This window comes from Toxorhynchites rutilus, chromosome 3 (assembly GCF_029784135.1).
Source record: "Toxorhynchites rutilus septentrionalis strain SRP chromosome 3, ASM2978413v1, whole genome shotgun sequence".
NCBI classification, from domain to species: Eukaryota; Metazoa; Arthropoda; class Insecta; order Diptera; family Culicidae; genus Toxorhynchites; species Toxorhynchites rutilus.
In genome coordinates, this window is record NC_073746.1 from 65,011,384 (window position 1) to 65,027,626 (window position 16,243).

The 16,243-nt window shown below is 37.3% G+C and overlaps 4 protein-coding genes across 4 annotated transcripts; 1 reads left to right on the top strand and 3 right to left on the bottom strand.

Annotated features, from left to right (window-relative positions):
• Positions 1-2,324: 2,324 nt before the first annotated feature.
• LOC129780536 (adult cuticle protein 1-like) lies at positions 2,325-3,034 on the bottom strand. The gene is made up of 2 exons (XM_055788897.1): positions 2,833-3,034; positions 2,325-2,773 (listed from the first exon to the last, which is right to left on the bottom strand). The coding sequence occupies exons 1-2, from the start codon at positions 2,836-2,838 to the stop codon at positions 2,339-2,341; spliced, it is 441 nt and encodes a 146-aa protein (XP_055644872.1). The 5' UTR covers positions 2,839-3,034; the 3' UTR covers positions 2,325-2,338.
• Positions 3,035-7,922: 4,888 nt separating this feature from the next.
• Positions 7,923-8,452, bottom strand: LOC129773196 (adult cuticle protein 1-like). Its single transcript, XM_055776785.1, has 2 exons — positions 8,410-8,452; positions 7,923-8,345 (listed from the first exon to the last, which is right to left on the bottom strand). The coding sequence occupies exons 1-2, from the start codon at positions 8,413-8,415 to the stop codon at positions 7,923-7,925; spliced, it is 429 nt and encodes a 142-aa protein (XP_055632760.1). The 5' UTR covers positions 8,416-8,452.
• A 4,821-nt stretch (positions 8,453-13,273) lies between these two features.
• Positions 13,274-13,851, bottom strand: LOC129773438 (histidine-rich protein PFHRP-II-like). The gene is made up of 2 exons (XM_055777046.1): positions 13,801-13,851; positions 13,274-13,738 (listed from the first exon to the last, which is right to left on the bottom strand). The coding sequence occupies exons 1-2, from the start codon at positions 13,804-13,806 to the stop codon at positions 13,304-13,306; spliced, it is 441 nt and encodes a 146-aa protein (XP_055633021.1). The 5' UTR covers positions 13,807-13,851; the 3' UTR covers positions 13,274-13,303.
• Positions 13,852-14,164: 313 nt separating this feature from the next.
• Positions 14,165-14,780, top strand: LOC129780447 (adult cuticle protein 1-like). The gene is made up of 2 exons (XM_055788733.1): positions 14,165-14,234; positions 14,294-14,780. Exons 1-2 carry the CDS (start codon positions 14,229-14,231, stop codon positions 14,726-14,728), a joined length of 441 nt encoding a protein of 146 aa, XP_055644708.1. The 5' UTR covers positions 14,165-14,228; the 3' UTR covers positions 14,729-14,780.
• Positions 14,781-16,243: the final 1,463 nt, after the last annotated feature.

Below are 16,243 nucleotides of genomic sequence, written 5' to 3' on the forward strand. Positions count from 1 at the left end.
GAAGTTTTTGTTTGAATTTTTTACTTTTTTGTAAATTTTATGCTTGATTTTTGTTAGTTATTAGATTTTATAGATAAATTTTTGAGAGATTTTTGTCAGTTTTTTGTTTTATTTTTGTTGTATTTTTCTTATATCTTTGAAAAGTTTTTATTGGATTTTAGTACAAATTTGTTAGATTTCTGTTGAATTCTTTATTTTCATTAAATCTTCATTTTTAATCGATTGTTTATGGATTTTTTTTTAAATTTTGAATATTTTATATTTCGCTGTATTTTCGTTTGATTTTGTTACATTTTTGAAAGATTTTTGTTAATTTTGTGAGATTTTCGTAAAATTTTAGACAAATTTTCGTAAATTTTTGTTTGATTTATGTCGGATAAATGTTAATTTTTTATCAATTTTTTATCAGATTTTTACAAAGTTTTTGTTTGAGGTTTTAAATTTTAGTGAAGTTCTTGTTTGATTTTTGTTAGTTTTTTAAGATTTTTATTAGTTTTTTTTGTTAAAATTTTGTATAATTTCTGTTGAATTTTCGTTAGATTTTTGTTAGGTTTTTCATAGATTTTTGTCAGATTTTTGTAAAGTTTTTGTTTGATTTAAGTTATTTTTTTTTCGTTAGGTTTTTGTTAGATTTTTGATAGATTTTTGTGACATTTTTGTTAGATTTTTGTTAGAATTTTGTTAGAACTTTGAATATTTCAAATTTTGTTTAAATTTTGTAAAACTTTTGCTGGTTTTTTGTGAGATTTGCATTTGGTTTTTGTTTGTTTAATTATGACGTTAGATGTTTCAGTAGAAAGTTGGTCCACGAGAATACTAAATGAATTGATTTTTGTATTTCTGTGCTTTGCTGTATACTAAAACACAGAAATACAAAAATCAATTCATTTAGTATTCTCGTGGACCAACTTTCTACTGAAATGTCTAACGTTTCTGCAAGAATGCAATGTTTATGTCAAAAAAGTATTCAACTAAAGGGTGTGTCACATCAAATTGCATCACGGAAAAAACGCTGTAGAAATTCGCCCAGTAGACCGATCCTTTTGAAAATTTTAGACAGTAAAATAAAAACTATTAAACAACTTTTGGCATTTTCTTTTTATTCATACTTCGAGCCCAAGCCCGTATGCTCGCACCTTCCTCTTTACCCCGTCCATAAGGTTCTGTACAACGTCAGGTTGTAGTTTTTTTTGAACAGAAATCCATTTTCTCTTGAAGTCCGCTTCCGATTTGACAACTTTTGGGTTCTTCCGGAGGGCCTGCTTCATAATCGCCCAATATTTCTCTATTGGGCGAAGCTCCGGCGCGTTGGGCGGGTTCATTTCCTTTGACACGAAGGTGACCCCGTTGGCTTCGTACCACTCCAACACGTCCTTTGAATAGTGGCACGAAGCGAGATCCGGCCAGAAGATGGTCGGGCCCTCGTGCTGCTTCAATAGTGGTAGTAAGCGCTTCTGTAGGCACTACTTAAGGTAAACCTGCCCGTTTACCGTGCCGGTCATCACGAAGGGGGCGCTCCGCTTTCCGGAAGAGCAGATCGCTTGCCACACCATGTACTTTTTGGCAAACTTGGATAGTTTCTGCTTGCGAATCTCCTCCGGAACGCTGAATTTGTCCTCTGCGGAGAAGAACAACAGGCCCGGCAGCTGAGGAAAGTCCGCTTTGACGTAGGTTTCGTCGTCCATTACCAGGCAATGCGGCTTCGTCAGCATTTCGGTGTACAGCTTCCGGGCTCGCGTCTTCCCCACCATGTTTTGCCTTTCGTCGCGGTTAGGAGCCTTCTGAACCTTGTATGTACGCATGCCCTCCCGCTGCTTGGTCCGCTGGACGAATAAACTTGACAAATTCAGCTTATTGGCGACATCCCGGACCGAACTTCTCGGATCACGTCTAAACTGCTTAACTACGCGCTTGTGATCTTTTTCACTGACGGGGCATCCATTTTGGCCGTTCTTCACCTTCCGGTCGATGGTTAGGTTCTCGAAGTATCGTTTAAGTACTCTGCTGACCGTGGATTGGACGATTCCCAGCATCTTACCGATGTCCCGATGTGACAACTCCGGATTCTCGAAATGAGTGTACAAGATTAATTCACGACGCTCTTTTTCGTTCGACGACATTTTTCCAAATTTACGTAAAATTGACAGTGAAGCATGGCCAACGTGATCTATACACTCTTATCTGATTATAAAACCAAAGCTGATAATATAATTCCTAAAAATTAAATTTCTACAGCGTTTTTTCCGTGATGCAATTTGATGTGACACACCCTTTACATTTGTTTATTTCAATAACTTATTTATTCACAATGGGACCATAATCAAAACATCACAATTATTCACAGAGTTCCTGGAGCAGCAGCAAGATTCAGGGACTTCTGGTTGATGGCATGTCCAGCGAGTGGAGCCTTGTGGACAGCACCACGATTGGCAGCGACATACGAAGCGGAATGGTGCACTGGGGCGGCGATCACAGCAGCAGTGTGATGATGGTTATCCCAATGACCGTGATGGCTGTCGACAGCAACAACGGCTGGAACGTGATGAGTATCCCAATGGTTGTAGGCAACAATTGGAGCATGATGAGCCAGAGTGTTGTGAGTAATGGCAGCATGAGCCCAGCTGTGATGGTCGTTTGATTGGACAACAGTTGGGTTGACCAGATGATGGGCAGCATAAGTCACTACTGGAGTGGCGTGATGAGCGTAAATCGATGGAACATAAGAGCCTTCGGCAACAACGGCGAGGGCCACCATGACTACAGCTGCGATGCACTGTGATAAAATGATAAAACTAAAATCAACTGGACTTTTGTTCAGAAATTACAACTTACCTTCATGATTATTATTTTGCAGTTGCTTTGAGGTCGATTGACAAATTAACTGTGATAATGATCCCCGAAATTGGATCACTTTTATACCAAACTTAACACCTTTCAATTCTTCGGACCAATTTACCCATCATTCGTGGGTCAACTTTCTATAAACCGAAATTCTACTCAATCGGCTAACGGACACACCTCAATCAGCCGCGAATGTCTAGAGAAGAGATCAAGCGTCACGATAGCACGAACAGATTTTTAAGCAAGATACCATTATGCGTCATAAAATCGAAATTAATCACATAAACACTTCCTTACACTGATGGCGATGTTAAGTTTTGTTTTTGCTCCATCCACCCGCTCCATTCTCGCTAATAGACCATAATTCTAGACGACAGCTCTCGCACTCGTCATGAATTATTTGTCGGCGAATGATGGAAGTAATTTATTCTAGTGTAGTCATTAGTGTGATACTCGTACGGGAAGTGGGGGCAAAGTGGTCACCCTAAGGAATATGCCCATTTCCAGCGTCCACAAACCGATTCAATTCCCGTTTCTCGAAGAATATTATAGTTCAACTCATAGTTCTTCAAGATAGACGACGGCTTTTACTATAAAAATTCGAAATACAGTAAAACCTGTTTTTGTGCGGTTTTTTTTTGTGTGATTTTCTGTTCTTGTGCGGTTTTTTTTGTGCAATTTTTTTATGCGGTATATGAAAAGAAGCATATTTGACGAAGTTATCATCCATTTAGTTTTTTTCGATGGTTTATATGCATTTCAGTGCGAAAAAAGCATATTTGCGTCTCAATTATCCACTTCTGAAATCATTACCCTCCTCCCATCAAATGCTCTAAGTTTTTCTAAGTTTCTGCATGACATGATTTCTAACAGCAACACGTTTCGATATGCAACTAAAAGCACAAAGCAGCCACGAGCAACCGAAAAGGCAAACTGTTCCATCGCAAAGCAGGGAAACAAAAGGAAATTGAACAGTTAACGGCGCGGATTTGAGTTATTTTCTTGGGGGAAACTTTTTTATGCGGTCCCTATCTACCGCACAAAAAAGTTTTTTTTCAAAATGTGTACCGAACACGATTTTTTAAAGCTACTGGTGAAGTTTTGCACGATTTTTTATGCGATTTTTTTATGCGGTTCCTATCCCCCGCACAAAAAAAGGTTTGCCTGTAGTACACTTTTCATCATTAGAAAAAGAGGTTAAAAATCTAACTTTTTTTTTGCTTGGAGGTAAAGTGGTCACTCGCACATGTGGAGCTAAATAAATGGGATAGATATATGCGTTTTTTCGTCCAAATTCTCATGCATACAACGTAAACGTAATAAGAAACACATCACGTTCCGAAAAATGAGGCTTTGTTTAGTTGGAGTGGCATATTTATCCAGGGCCAAAACAATAAAAGGATCTTCTTCAAGAGCAGAATGTGATGCGGTAAATCAACTTTAGTTAACAGAACATTGTAAGTCGTTATTCACCTATGACCACTTTGCCCCCAAACTTCAAAGTAATTTCTATGCTAATTAATCGCTGAGCTGAAACAAAATATCTGTTCACCTCTCCTAGAATTTGTAAACAGTCGTCCAACCTGATGATTTGTCCAATATATCAGATTAAATAAACTAAATTTCAAGAGAAATTCCTAAGATACCATGCGCACAGAACTACGGCCGAATGGCTATCGAGAGAGCAATTTATGTTTTTATTTATATTTTTACATTCGACAGCTCTACTGAAGTACAGGGTGACTCAAAAGTCATTAAATTCTTCAAACATAAGGTGACTATCAATACGGCATCTATAGTCAATAGTTATAGTACCAAACAAGCAGGTGACCAATTTGCCCCCACTACCCCTATGTGTAGAAAATTGGACTGATGCTTTAGTTTTTTTTTTCGTTTCGACGAGCGGATTTTCTTCGGCAAATTTGGTTAGTAGTTTTTGAGGAATCACACTATACAAAGTTTTCTTTGAAATTTATAATTTTCTTTATCATTTCTTTTGAATGATAACCGTAATTGACATAATCTATTATCAGATTCCAAATTTCGATGAAATTTGAAATTTCTGCGACCAATTTCACAATCCTGTAGACAATGAACTATGACCCATGTAGACCTTCGACTTTACGTCCAAATGAAAAAAATATATAGGTGTTGTCACGTAATCGAAGCGTATCCACTACTTGCTTTGATTTGAAGAAAACACTTCCATTTTCGTACTAACAACTAATACAACCCGAGGAACCACAAATTCGGAATACATGGGTTGAACAGTTGTTAGCTATACATTATCAGGTCAACAAACCTTAAAATACTCATACAATTTTGTTATCAGTTGTTTTGTGTAGAATGTGATAAAGATTTTTGAATAATTGAAAATTCGAATCGAGCTTATTTCTAACTGTTGTAAATGCAAGTAAGACATTCTAAGGAAATTCGTGAAATCCTGTGAGCTTAGTTTAAGAGAGATGGATCATCCACATTTCCTTCGAAACTTACTGCTGAATCTTTTTGAACTTTCATCAAGTGTCATTCCACTCTATTTCGTCAGGCAAGGTGTAATCAATCTGCTAAAAAAATAATTTACAACAGCTACTGGTAAAACTCTTCGATAACGATACGGATCAGTAGTCTGTATTGTATGATATTTGTGTGTTCTCTCCATAAAACCTGTTGTTGTTAGTTCATTTATGATTTCTTCATAATATGTTGAAGTAAAAGGTATACCTGCAAATATCTTGGAAGAAAAAGGATGTACGTTGAAATGCGTAGCTAAAAAACCTTCGACGGAATATAACCCTGTACAATGTGAGACTGAAAACAGAACCTGAAATCTGAATTTGGAATCTAGGGTCATAGATCTTGAGCCTGAAACATAAAATTTGTATTCGAGATGGAATTCACAACATAACTGTAATCTGCATATGTAATTTGTAATATAGAAGCTGCACCCAAAATTAAATTTTCGCACAACTTTTGACATTCTGATTTGAAACAGGACAACTTTACATTACTGCCGGTTATGTTTCGATCCCCGCTGACATCGTTTGAACTTTTTTTGGGTACAATCATTTCACCATTCATCACAAAGAAAAACATGTTTTCTGCCGACGCTAGTTTGGGTGTAGAACTTGAATGCAGATATGAAAATAAAATACGAGTAAACGCTGCGCCAGAGATGTGAACGTGAAATTTATCCATTAAGAGAATTGGATTCTAGGGATAATTCGAACCACATCTGATCTGATTGAGAAAAAAAATCGATTCCACATCTGGAATGTATAAAATTTGTAGCACAACCTGAAATAAAGATCTGAAATCCAAATCATTTACTTTTTTCAACAATGCAGATGCTATGTGACCTAATTGGATTAAAACTGAAAACTGCAATTCAAATTTCAAATCTGGGTCTGGAAGATGCTATTAAAACATGTACAGTTCGGACTCGATTATGTATGGTTCGATTATTTACAATTTTGGACTCGATTATATACATTTTTTTTTTTATATTTTAAATATGGCTTATTTCAAGACAAAATGTATTATTTCATCGTTAAGGTGAAATTTATTTGGCTTTTATAAGAACAGTGGAGTAGTAATCATGATTATTGAAGATTTTGAGATTTTTTCTCACCTGAAATTGTTTATAACGACATTGCAGAGAATTTAAGAACGGTAGAAGTTGGGTTTTAAAAGAACGAATTGTAGAGCGATTTGAAACCTTTAATTTGATTGACAGAAACTTGAAAGAATTGGTGAAAATTGAATAATCGGGAATGTCCCCAACCACCAATAAGCTCAGAACAACTGCCAAATTCTCATACTCATCATATCCTGGCAAACAAATTATAAAAAAATCAATTTGTGTTTTATTATTATTTTGGATATTGTTTTAGAAAGCATTGAACTGTATTTCGTAAACTCTTTTTTGGATGGTTTAATGGCCCTGAAAAGCGCCGTATTTTATGAAATGGTTCCAATTTAGAAAACATAGTACTCGTGGTTTTGAAAAAAAAAACCATTTCGAACGCCCTCGATGCCGCCTTGTTCTGGATTTGTCACCAAAGCAGTTTGTATAAAGAACAAACTTTTTTTCTTCCGCTACCTGCTGCCGTTTTGCGATTGCGTTTGCCACTCGCCACTCGCTGCAACTGCCTGTTGTTGTTTTGATATCCACCGAACCGAATGTGTTCTGTTCTGAATGCGGGTTTTCTTATCGTCGCGAGCAGCTTTGCCAGCCAACTCGATCACTTCGGCGGCCGAAACTATATAACGCCGGCTAGGTGGACTGGTGCACTGATACTAACGCGCTCGGCCTAGCTACCCTTGCGGAGCAATTGGCGGATACACCTACGGGGAACTGCAGACCAACACGGTTCGAGCGGGATTTTGCCTTCCCCTTAACTTGTCCTCCTTTGTCACGTCCAGTACCATGTACCATGTGTTGGTTTGTTGATGTGATGTGATGCGAAAAGATGTGGTGTACGGTTTGGATGAGAATGATCGTTACGGCAGCGGAGCGGGGATTTTTAAAGCTGACTGGCTGGCTCGAGAATTACGCATGTGTGAGACTGCGACCAATGTTTCGTTCATTTTTGTTCTTTTTCCTTCCCAATCGTGCTTCATTGTATTTGGCTGCTGCTCTGGTTGCCCGTTTAGGTAGTTACGATTTGAGGAGCACAAAATGGACCAATCAAAAATGGGCACATAGTGCATTTGGACAATGCTTGATATTTCACCATTATTCAATTATTTATCTCAAGAAAAATGAAATGTTATTCGTTATGATAGATGCGTAGATATATTTCCTATCAATTGATGCAAAAACCTTTGCGATCTATTGAGAAATGCTCGAGTTATAAGCGATCCAAATCTTGCATTTTTTCCTACTTGTTCAGTGCCTAGATTTTCATTTCACCCCCTATATCTTCCGGTTAGACGTAGTCCTACGTCAAACAATATTTTGTTTGACTCGATTATATAAGGATTTGATTATATACAGTGAACAACACTACGATTGATTTGAAGCAACTAAACTTTATTCATAAATATACATATCTACGTTTCTCATTGGATTAAATTATTTACAAAGTTCCTGGAGCTGGTGCCAAGTTCAGAGACTTCTGGTTAACAGCATGCCCGGCTAGTGGAGCCTTGTGAACAGCACCACGGTTAGCAGCAACATAAGTAGCAGAGTGCTCAACAGGAGCAACGACCACCGAGGCGGCATGATGGTGATGGTTATCCCAGTGACCATGGTGATTGTCGACAGCAACGACGGCTGGAACATGATGGGCATCCCAATGGTTGTACGTTACAATTGGAGCATGATGCACGGCGGCAGCATGGGCCCAGCTGTGATGATCATTGGACTGAACCACGGTGGGGTTGATCAAATGGTGGGCGGCGTAAGTCACCACTGGGGCAGCATGATGAGCATAAATCGAAGGAATGTAGGAACCTTCAGCAACAACGGCGAGGGCCAACATGACTACAGCTACGATGCACTAGATTAAAGCGTAATAAACATATGATCATTCGAAACATGGAACTTAAAATATTCTAACATACCTTCATGATTGTTGTTTTAAGAGCTACCTGTGGACACGTTAATTGATGTGTTAAAAATGATATCAGACATCAGAAGCAATCCACTTTTATATTTTACCGACAATAATGAACTGACAATCATGGCTCCAGATCGGAATAATTCGCCCCCAATCAAAATAAGCTCAATTATGCGCATTCACTTCTTGACCGCACCTGTGAGATTATAATTTTTTGTATCTTTTTACTGCGTGCAGATAACTGCCGAAATGTTTCCGTACAAAGACTTCCCCGAGTCGCAAGCGGTAATTTGCACTCGTTATGAACGGGGGTCGAGCCTCCGTGCCGGCAACCGGTTTACAAACAGACGTCACACTCTGCGCCCCGATTCAAGCCGCAGCAGGTCAAACATTCGATAATGTGCTTTTTTTGATTGGTGATGGGGTGTCAATGACGATTTTATTATGTGCAGTTATTATTCGGCTTGATATGTTGCTCACTGATCTCGTACAGGTGATCGCTGCTTTGTTGCTAGGGCCGGGTCGCATTAATGTAGATTGATTAATTCCATAGCAGGAATGCAGGCAAAAATTAGGCCAAATGCTTCCGGAACGCTTTTTTGCCAATTAGCCGCAATCGCTCGTGTGGTCTTATTAGCTGCAAATTGAGGAATTTTTCGAAGGCCATTAAAAGCCAACTCCTTGTAATCAGTGCAAGCGAAACTATTTTGAGCGATAATCAATTCAATTTTTTTCTTTCTACTGGAGGAAAAATGAGAAAACCCCTCCCAGGAGACAGGCATTACAGTGGAACCCCGATTATCTGCGAGATTGTCTGACAAGGTCATCGCAAATAACGAAATTCGTGGATAACGCGATAAAGGACTAAAAATGAGGTGCAAACACGAAATAAAGATATTTCAGCATGAAAATTATGTTTCATCAATACAGAAATCATTAAACTATCCATCTGTAAGGTCGTGTACAGCAGTGGTAAGATACAGCGCGGACTCGGTTATATACAGTTTTTGATTTCTTTTCACTGTATATAATCGAGTCAAAAACAATTTTTTTATTCGTTTGCTTGCATTTTTTCGTTTTTTGAATATATGAGAGGAATTTGATTAAAGTCAGAAAACACTTTTCTCACATGAAAAAAATAAATTTATCAAAACTCTCTCAGCAAGTGATAGACGATCAAATTTTATGAAAAAAATCCTTCTACGCATATGTTCCAATTTCAACAATGACAAACTTATTGAACTTTCGGACTCGGACTTTGTTGCCTCAAACTGGCTCTACATTACAAAGTACGCTACGGAATACAATTCTGTTGCTTTCATTTGAAAGATGAGAAAATTTAGTACAGGATATAGTAGTACAACATCTAAATTAGTTCATTTTAATAACATTTTGGAAGTGAAAAACTTAAAAGGTAATAGTTTTTAATTTGTTATTAATAATTTCATCGTAAAAAAATATATTAAACTAGATTGTTTCTATCAATTAAATTAAAGCTCCCTAACCGCTCTACAATTTGTTCTTTGACACCCAGCTTCTATCTTTCTTAAATCACCTGCAATATCGGTATAAACAATTCCTGGTGAAAACTCAAGCAAAATCCTCTAAAATCACGATTTACCCCACTGTACATGTAATAGCCACCTAAATTACATTTTACCGATGAAAGGTTACATTTCTTCTTGAAATATGTCATGTTTGAAATATAAAAAAATATATTTTTTTCCAAACTGTATATAATCCAGTACAAAATTGAATATAATCGAATCACATATGATCGAGTCTATATATAATCGGGTCTGTATATAATCGAGTCCGACTTGTAATGTGAAAGCCATGATCAAAACAAAAAAGCCTAGCTCTCACTGAAAAAAATCGGGAAACTCTATAGAATTTCTGTTCTGAGTTCTGAGGCTAACCATACAGTACAAATTCCGAACAAATCCAATACATTGAAGCTGAAAGTGAACAGTTAAGACTAGGTTTATGAAATTTCTACGATTCGACGCCACAATGTTTTTTCGTCTATCTGAAAACAGTTACATTTCGAGACGAAGAAAAGTATATATTCAGGAAAGAAAACATGAGTCAACCACTTTTCTCGTGGATTTTATCAATATTAACACAATGTGTCGTCTGAATTCAGAAGGAATTATGTTTTCAGTCAGCGATGACGTCGAAAAGAGGCCATTAACTTCTCTTTTGGAGATTATCAAAGTAAATGATTTTTTTTATCATACGTAACGATTCAATTTAGAAAACTCTCAATATTCAGAGCAGAACTGAGCAAAACATTTTTAGAATGTTGAACATTCTAAAAAATCTTATGCTAACAAGCGTATTTATTATTATGAAATTCATTGCACTTTTTAGACTAGATATATCCAGGAAACCTACTTCTGAAGCACCTGGAAGCCTAGTTGGGACTTACAGGAATCACAATATGGAGAGCTAGCGATGTGCAGTATCTTTAAAATTGAACGCACAATGACAGGTTTAAATTTGAAAGATGTTATTGATGAACAACATATAAGGGCTCAATCGTTCTCTGAAAATACGAGCAGACATAATTTTACAGAAATTCTGAAACTTACAAGTTTCGATAGAAAAAAAAGTGAACGGAGCAAACCTATGAAAACAGACAAAATATTGCATGACATCTATGATTTGGATGAATGTACGATTCTATGATATTTTAATTTTAGTTAAAAATATAATGGAGTCGTGAGTATTTTCAACAACTCAAGAAATCATAAAACTGTTTTCAATTGATAACAATTGTATCGCGACTTTCTTTATTGCTTAAATAGCGAAATGGACCAAAGTGCATACTTATCTTTAGTTCTGAGGAGGAATAACTTTTTCGGTAATCAAGCAGGATTGATTACTGACTATTTTCCATGTCACACTCATCAAAACTGTGAACCATGATAATATCATCTTTTTTTTATTAATTCGTTTTTTTTACAGGCTCAATTACATAAGTTTAAACGAGCCGAATTCTTGAAAATATTTTAAAAACTATATATATAAATAATTCTCTTAAATCTTGTGAGAACGAATGTGAGAAACCGATTACTCGCGGTGGACTCGAGATTAGAAGGGTTACATATTTTCTCAGAAAAAGGATGGGATATAAGGAAATTTTTACAATATTGATAATCACACATACTCAATTCTTAAATCTATTCGTACATCTATTGTTAATTTACATTTCAACTTATTCTCCTGTTTATAGCAAGGGGACCAATTACCCACAAAGGAAGAAAAGGAGGGTATAAGGATATAAGGATAATCACACACGAACATCGATAGCTTAAAGGAAAACTAAGGAATATATTTGGGACATGTAATCAAGGTCTAACCGAGCCAACACATCTCTCACCGGCACATTGAACTGCCTTCGTCTAACCCCAATGAGGTACATATGGGGTGGAGCAGTAGGCAGAGTATACTTGGATTGGTAAACAAAATGTGGTGTCGTCATTATTTGCTATATGAAAAAAAACAAAACAATGTTTAAATAACGCACAGTTTCATGATGTCATGAGCCAATTTGCTCATGAAATCTTGTAACTGGTTGCTTTCCAATAGATGATAATTGTATTGTGACTTATTTCCATCATTTAAAAGGTAAAAAGGTCCAGACAACAGTGGTATTCTCAATCCTCAGGAATAGCAGAATCTTCAATGAAATATTTGATTGTAAACAAATTTCTCGAGTCACATACACCGACACTGTGAGCCTTAAACATATTATCATATTATCGCGAAAAAGATGAAAATTTCTTTATTTCTATGATGATGAGAGAGTGAAAAAGACACATGTCAACAAGTTGCTTGCGGCTAACCGCAGCTCTCGGAGGCCAATACAAGCTGACAATACAGAGGTCTTTAATAATATCATCTTGGTACCACTAAAATAATGAAGAAAATGTTTGTTTCTGAATATAATTCCCATCCAAAACACGGGACACATTTTCCGCTAAATAGATGATCTCACATTGGTTCGTGCAGTTACAATACACAAAGATTTGTGATTTAAAGTGCTAATCAAACCACTGAGCAACTGCTTCGAAACCATTTATCGCAAATTCATACAGAACGAACGCAGAAGGAATGGAAAACAGTTTCAAATATTGACGATTGAGATAGTAGCGCAATCGCAATCTGCGACGATAATCGTCGAGTGAGAAGTCGTGAGTGTCGTGAATATCCAATTTTTACGCGTCGCTTTCAAACATGCTTTCACAATTGGCTACAACAAATTGTGTTCGTATTTCTTTGCGTCCATGGATGTGATATGCCAATATTTCATTACACTAAAGTTTCATTCATATGCAACAGGATTGTGTTGTGCGGGTGGCAAAGTCAAATTGCCACCATTGTAACAACCACCAGAACGATTGCGCTCCCATTACGCATCATATTGACCTAAAATATGATTAAATCATTCCTTTGCCTACAAAAACAGTAGTTCACAGAGTAATTTTAACATACAAAAAGAATGAATCTAGTGTTCCAAAGTTGATTCACTCTTTTTCTAGTTCAGTTCAGCATACCCGTGTTCAACCATCAGTCCTGTTTAGCGGGGCTCGCGTCCTAGAACTGTTAACTGTTTCTTAAGTCGAAACCATCAGAAGGAACATTATTCGATTTCGTGAAAGCAGTGAACTCGCGTTTCGAAGCATTTGCCGTGATTTCAGTGATTACTGCACTGTTTCGAATAATGAGGGATTGACATGGAGTTTCAATAGGGATAAATGTATAATAAGGTAATAAAAGCATACCTATAAGCAAAAAAATCTACTCTAAAGCGAATAAAATACAGAATATTGCTTGCTCATTATAACATTTATTCATTGGTCTAACAGTTTCGGCAAATCAGTCTATATAATTTACAAAGTTCCTGGAGCTGAGGCCAGATTCAGGGACTTCTGGTTGACGGCGTGTCCGGCAAGTGGAGCCTTATGAACGGCACCACGGTTAGCAGCGACATACGAAGCAGAATGGTGCACTGGGGCGGCGATCACAGCAGCAGCGTGATGATGGTTATCCCAATGACCATGATGGTTGTCAACAGCAACGACGGCTGGAACGTGATGAGCATCCCAATGGTTGTAGGCAACAATCGGAGCATGATGAGCCAGAGTGTTGTGTGCAATGGCAGCATGAGCCCAGCTATGATGATCGTTGGACTGAACCACGGTTGGGTTGACCAGATGATGTGCAGCATATGTCACCACTGGTGCAGCGTGATGAGCGTAAATCGATGGAACATAAGAACCTTCAGCAACAACGGCGAGGGCCACCATGACTACAGCTGCGATGCACTGGAATAAATGACATGATTGTGAATAATGAATTATTTGTACCGCAATGAATAACTAATTACCTTCATGATTGTTGTTCTAATGTTCACTCGAAAGATGTGAATAGGTTGAGTGTTAGTGGAATTGTGACAACATACTCTTCCACTACAAGGAATTTATACAAAAATTGACGTATCTAATACGGAAGTGAACGATTATTTACTTTCACTAAAACACGATGTTTTCTTTACAAAAAATTATGTGGATGTTGATTTTATTTGACACGAGCAACAGCAGTTCTCGAGAGAAGACCGAAGGCAATTACTTTTGTGTGTTGCTTTGAATCATTTTCGGTTAGAATTGGAGCGGACGAATGAATATTTACGCATTTGATTGAATGCGGCTCGTGATATAATTTTAGTATAAATTGTTGATCCTTTCTTCGACCCAATCATATTCGAATCAATCTTCAAGTTGTTAAGAACACCAAAAGGATCTTAAACCATCAATCATGAAGGTAAGTTGAAATTGATCATCGAGAATCATGTCGATTTTAACAATATTATTTTATCACAGTGCATCGCAGCTGTAGTCATGGTGGCCCTCGCCGTTGTTGCTGAAGGTTCTTATGTTCCATCGATTTACGCTCATCACGCTGCGCCAGTGGTGACATATGCTGCACATCATCTGGTCAACCCAACTGTTGTCCAATCAAACGATCATCATAGCTGGGCTCATGCTGCCATTGCCCACAACACTCTGGCTCATCATGCTCCGATTGTTGCCTACAACCATTGGGATGCTCATCACGTTCCAGCCGTCGTTGCGGTTGATAACCATCATGGTCATTGGGATAACCATCATCACACTGCCGCTGTGATCGCCGCCCCAGTACATCATTCCGCTTCGTACGTTGCTGCTAACCGTGGTGCCGTGCATAAGGCTCCTCTCGCCGGACACGCCGTCAACCAGAAGTCCCTGAATCTGGCCCCAGCCCCAGGAACTCTGTAAATTACATAGACTGAATTATCAAACCTGTTAGACCAATGAATAAATGTTATAATGAGCAAGCAATATTTTATATTTTATTTCATCAATACGTGAAAACGATTTTGCCTCCTGTTTCAATTTCAATGTTTGTGGTCAAATTCGATTTTTAAGTGCTGGTTTTCACGAAAAAAAACGTTGGACTGAAAAAAATCTCCGATATTGTTCAAATCTTCTACATATATTTATCGATTATCTGAAAGTTTTAATGATGGAGATGATGGTTCCGCCCTCATCCTCCACAGAGGTTTGAGAAAAACGAGTTTTTGAAAAGATGTTTTATTTTTGTCAGCATTGATACCAATTTACTAAAAAGAAGAACTGATTTTATTTGCAGACATAAATGTATACATACAGTGCGAGAAGTGCCTATAAGCGCACCCATATATTTGAACTGTTTGGGTGCTAAAAACTATATGTTCAAAATATAAACAGAGGCTCTATAAAATCTTAGAACATCAAGTAAATTTCACCATTGAATATCCCAGTCCAATTGTCAAAAAATTTTTTTCAAATTGTGAGAACACATATTCGGAGTACAAATTCTCATAAGCGAATCTCATATTTTATACTCAAAAATAGATTAAAACATGAAACTGATAAATTTAACTGATACTCCGCTTCCCAGTTCATGTGTTGTTTAGCAAATTCCAATCTCGCCTGTACGTACCTTAGGGTAAGGTTAGGTTTCTTCGCCTTTTCATTGTAAACAACATGTCCAGATCCTCGAAAAATGTTAGATACAGGTCTTTTCGATACGGGAAGGTCACATCCCTGTTTGATTCCCGAGGCATTGAGATTTCCAGACTCCCCAAACTATATAATGCGGCTCCTGTCCCGGTTTGAAATCTTGCCTCATCTAGGACTATTCTTGAGAAATTTTTTAACCGCTGTTCCTCCTCTGTCAATCCTCTTCGCTATCGCCCCATTTGCTTAAGGGAGACCCGTGTTTTGAAAGGTCGAAAAATAATGAGTTTCGGTGATTTGATTGGATTTGTTTTTATAGTTTACATGATCTCGGGACCAAGGGCGCGATATTTTTGTATAAGAACAAAAAATAACGTTTCACTGATTTTCGAATATGTTGTGTGAAAAAATCTCAGCTTGCAAGAAAAAATATAAAAATATAAAGCGCTCTCGGTTCCGAGACCATGTAAACTATAAAAAACAAATACAATCAATAATTATGAAAATAAAATCAATTTTTTTTTTGCAAGTGTTATACTTTTTTCGAAGAAGAATAGTTCATTGCCTTTAATTTGATATGTTGGTCATCGGAATCGGTACAGTACTTCAAAAATTATTTTCGGACCACCCTAAAACGGAAATGGTCACCCTAATGAAAAAATTGAAAAAAACGAGTCTTATGTTTTGCGATAAAGAATTAAATTACCGCTTTTCACGAAAATCTGAGAACCAGTATATCGGTTTGGCATGGAATGGCTGTATGTAAAGCTGCTCAAATTCAAACATCGTTCA